This window comes from Engystomops pustulosus, chromosome 9 (genome assembly GCF_040894005.1).
Source record: "Engystomops pustulosus chromosome 9, aEngPut4.maternal, whole genome shotgun sequence".
NCBI lineage: Eukaryota > Metazoa > Chordata > Amphibia > Anura > Leptodactylidae > Engystomops > Engystomops pustulosus.
Genome location: NC_092419.1, coordinates 14027547 through 14031354, shown reverse-complemented (window position 1 = coordinate 14031354; position 3808 = coordinate 14027547). Strand labels below are relative to the sequence as shown.

The 3808-nt window shown below is 40.4% G+C and overlaps 1 protein-coding gene across 1 annotated transcript; it reads right to left on the bottom strand.

The window, feature by feature from the left end:
• Nucleotides 1-230: 230 nt before the first annotated feature.
• LOC140077587 (olfactory receptor 2AP1-like) lies at nucleotides 231-1163 on the bottom strand. Its single transcript, XM_072124860.1, has one exon. The coding sequence runs from the start codon at nucleotides 1161-1163 to the stop codon at nucleotides 231-233; it is 933 nt and encodes a 310-aa protein (XP_071980961.1).
• Between the last annotated feature and the right edge of the window lie 2645 nt (nucleotides 1164-3808).

Sequence of the window (3808 nt, the reverse complement as noted above, 5' to 3'; positions counted from 1 at the left end):
GGATATTGCCTCTCTTTATACTTCATGAAACTTTACTTCCTTTGGCAGCTGCTGCTTGACATTGAGTACCACTCTTTAATCTTTGGCCATGACACCAGATCATCGAGCAGCTTACATTGTTACTATGCAACTTAAACTTTAAAGTTATGAAGATATATAACATATGTAAGATTATTATTAAGCCTAAAAATCGTGTGTAACATTTCAATATAAAGTCAAGAATAGATATGTCAAATGGACATGTTAAAACAAAATGTCCTCCTTCTCTTTAGAGCATTTTTTATGTCTTTGTTCTTCAGGCTGTAGATCAGGGGGTTAAGCAGAGGAACCACAGCGGTGTTGATCAGAGTATAGAACTTTTTGTAGTCTAGATTACTTGGTATCAAATATTGAATAATATTAATACTATAGACCAGAGTGATAACAGTGAGGTGTGAGGAGCACGTGTAGAAGGCCTTGTATCTACCGGTGGTGGTACGGATCTTCAGGATTGCAATGATTATGAAAATATATGGCAAAAACGTAAGAAGAAATGGGGAGAGGGTGAAAAGAAACCATCCTTCGATGAAGAATAATATTTCAAACACAGAAGTATCACTGCAGGTCATCTTCATCAAAATGACAACGTCACAGAGGAAGTGGTTGAGTTCAATGGACGTGTAACATGAGAAGGTAGAAAGGATTGAAGGAAGAGGACTTATTAGAAGAAAACCCAAGGCCCAACAGAGAGAAGCCAACATAACACATGTTCTTTGGTTCATTATTAATTGATACCTCAACGGTCTACAGATGGCCACATACCGATCATAGCTCATGGTCGTAAGTATGTAGAGCTCCTGAATTGTGAAGGACCCAGTCATGAAGGATTGGACCATACACCCAGAGAATGAAATTGTTTTATCTCCCGTCATGAAACTGGTGAAGATCTTACATAACATGCCGGTGGTAAAAGAGATGTCAACGATGGACAGGTTGGCCAAGAAGAAGTACATGGGAGTGTGGAGATGATGGTCCAAGCAGATCAGTAGGAGGATCATCATGTTTCCTCCAAAAATCATAATGTAGATAAGCAAAACTGTAACAAAGATTGTAATCTGTAATTCGGGGGTTTCAGAGAATCCTTTCAGGATAAAATATTCTATGATGGTCTTGTTTATGACCATGTCTACGACCAAGTTAGAAAACCTAAATATGACTTACAAAAATACAGATTTGGACGGTCTAAAAGAATTGGAAATTATCTTTACTCATATAATTTATCCTATAAACAGATACAGAGGGGCCGTACCACATGCACGGTGGCGTTACTAGTGGAAGCCAAAAGTGGGGAAATAAATTGAAATCATTGTTAAACCTAGGAGAGGAAAAAAAAAGATTCAGTATAAAAAATTATCATAAGCCTCACATTTTATGGGCACCTCACCAAGAGAATCTTAACAGCTACGGAAGATAGTGGAGAACGGGAATCTATAGCATCGGGACATGCTTGAGATGGATTAAGGGGGTGGTCACAAGTCAGGGCCTAGCACCAGAAATTGCGACTTTATCAAGGACAAACCTTGATAACCCCCCCCCCCCCCCATTGTTCCTTATTGGATCTTCCCAATTTAATGCTGGGTTCAAAATAACTTGAAGGCAATTGATAAGCCTGAGCTAAAATGTTTTGCGAACTAAAGTGACTCTCAAGACTGGAAAAACCTATTTGGAGGTGAACATGCTCCAAATTGCTTGAACAGGCACATCAGGCAACATGGGCATCGGCAAGACATTCCCAACGCAGTGAGATCCCCAACACCATCTTCTGGAAAGGGAAAAGAGTAGATGACCCACCTTATATTCATATATACAATATGTTCCTTCTATTATTATATTAATATGTTTCTTCAAAATCCTCATATATAAAGTATTGGTATAGAGTTTCAGGTTCCAGGTAAGTCTTCTAAGGGTTGGTCCTTACAATGGGAATCATCCAAGGAGGAAAAGACCAGACAGCAGATTCCATAATGTATAATCTAACGCCAGGTATTGTGCATCCAATAAAGTTAGCACACCCTATATAGCTCTCTCTATATATATATATACAACCTATGTAGCAGTTTCAAACCTCTAATGAGGTCCCCTGGCTGCTCGAAGGGGCAGATGGAACGTATCTACTCATTAGTAGATGCTCCTTGTTTGTTTGCATAGATCACGTATACTAATTAAATGATGACAGCAGATTGATGACGACGATGATCTACACTATTATATGCTGATTATATCATTGTATTATTATGACAAGTAAGTTCCAATAAGATCCATTTTTCTTGTCTCGTTGTCAAAATTCATGGGGCAAAACTTTTCAAAGTATCAGGGAATAGACCAGTGTAGAGTTGGACAGGATGATAAATCCGCCATAGTATGAGACTGTGAAGTCTACGATTAGATGGTCTAGTTCGCGACTGAATTTTATGGCGCATGGGTTATTTCCTATCAAGACACGCCCCCTTTCCAGGGGACACACCTCTTTTTTTGGACAAATCAGAAAATTGTCTAAAATGGGGAAAACCCCCTTAATATATGTGGTGCAGGGCATTTCAGGTGCAAATTAGTTCAGAATTCTGGTGCTGTGAGATTGATACATTTCCCCTGTTGTGTATAGATTTTCACAAATAATTGGGGGTTTAGTGTGGAACTTAAAGCTTCAGGAACTCAGACGAAATTTATAAGAGGATTCTGCTAAGCTCTCTTAAAAAATATACATATAGGGGCAGATTTACTTACCCGGTCCATTCGCGATCCAGCGGTGCGTTCTCTGCGGTGGATTCGGGTCCGGCCGGGATTCACTAAGGTAGTTCCTCCGACATCCACCAGATGGCGCTGCTGCGCTGAAGTTCCCCGGAATGCCCTGAAGTTCACCGACCTATTCCTGGTGAAGGTAAGTGCAAGCTCCGCGCCACTTTTTTTTAAAAAATGCGGCGGTTTTTCCAAATACGTTGGGTTTTCATTTGGCCACACCCCCCGATTTCCGTTGCATGCATGCCAGCGCCAATGCGCCACAATCCGATCGCGTTCGCCAAAATCCCGGGGCAATACAGGGAAAATTGGCGCAAATCGGAAATATTCGGGTAACACGTCGGGAAAACCCGAATCGGGCCCTTAGTAAATGACCCCCATTGTGTACACACACCATATATACATACATACAGCATATTCACACATACATACAGAACCTTGTACACATAACATATGCATACACATTTAGAGCATATACACATTATAACTACACACATACAGCATATTCACATCCAATACCCCAGGTGTCAGGGCCCCCTCACACTGTGGGCCCCGTTTGGCTCCTCCCCCTGTAGTTACGCCCCTGATTGTATTATTTTGACAGTATGTTCCAAGGAGATCCATTTCTCTTGTTGTGTTGCAGTCAAAATCAAATATATATATACATTTTAGGAGCATCATTAAAAGCAATGGTGGAGCAAGAAGCTTCTGTATGGATATTCTACATTTTCCAATATGAACTAAATGATATAATATTGAAGGTCTAGGTGTCTGGTGTACAAGGGGTTACTCTCTTTCTGCACATGATCATGATAATTTCAGGACAGAAGGAAATACTTATGTATTCCCTGCATTCTGGTGCAAAAGAAATCTACCAGGATGAAGAATTGTAAACCCAGCACACTCACATACTGGTGTGTGCCCCCCTCTGGGAGGATCTGCTCTTCTTTTAGATTCTTAAGCCATGGTTTTTAGAAAAAAATGCTAATTAAAATTATGGAAATGAGCCTGAGGAGCGTCTGGCTGAATTGAC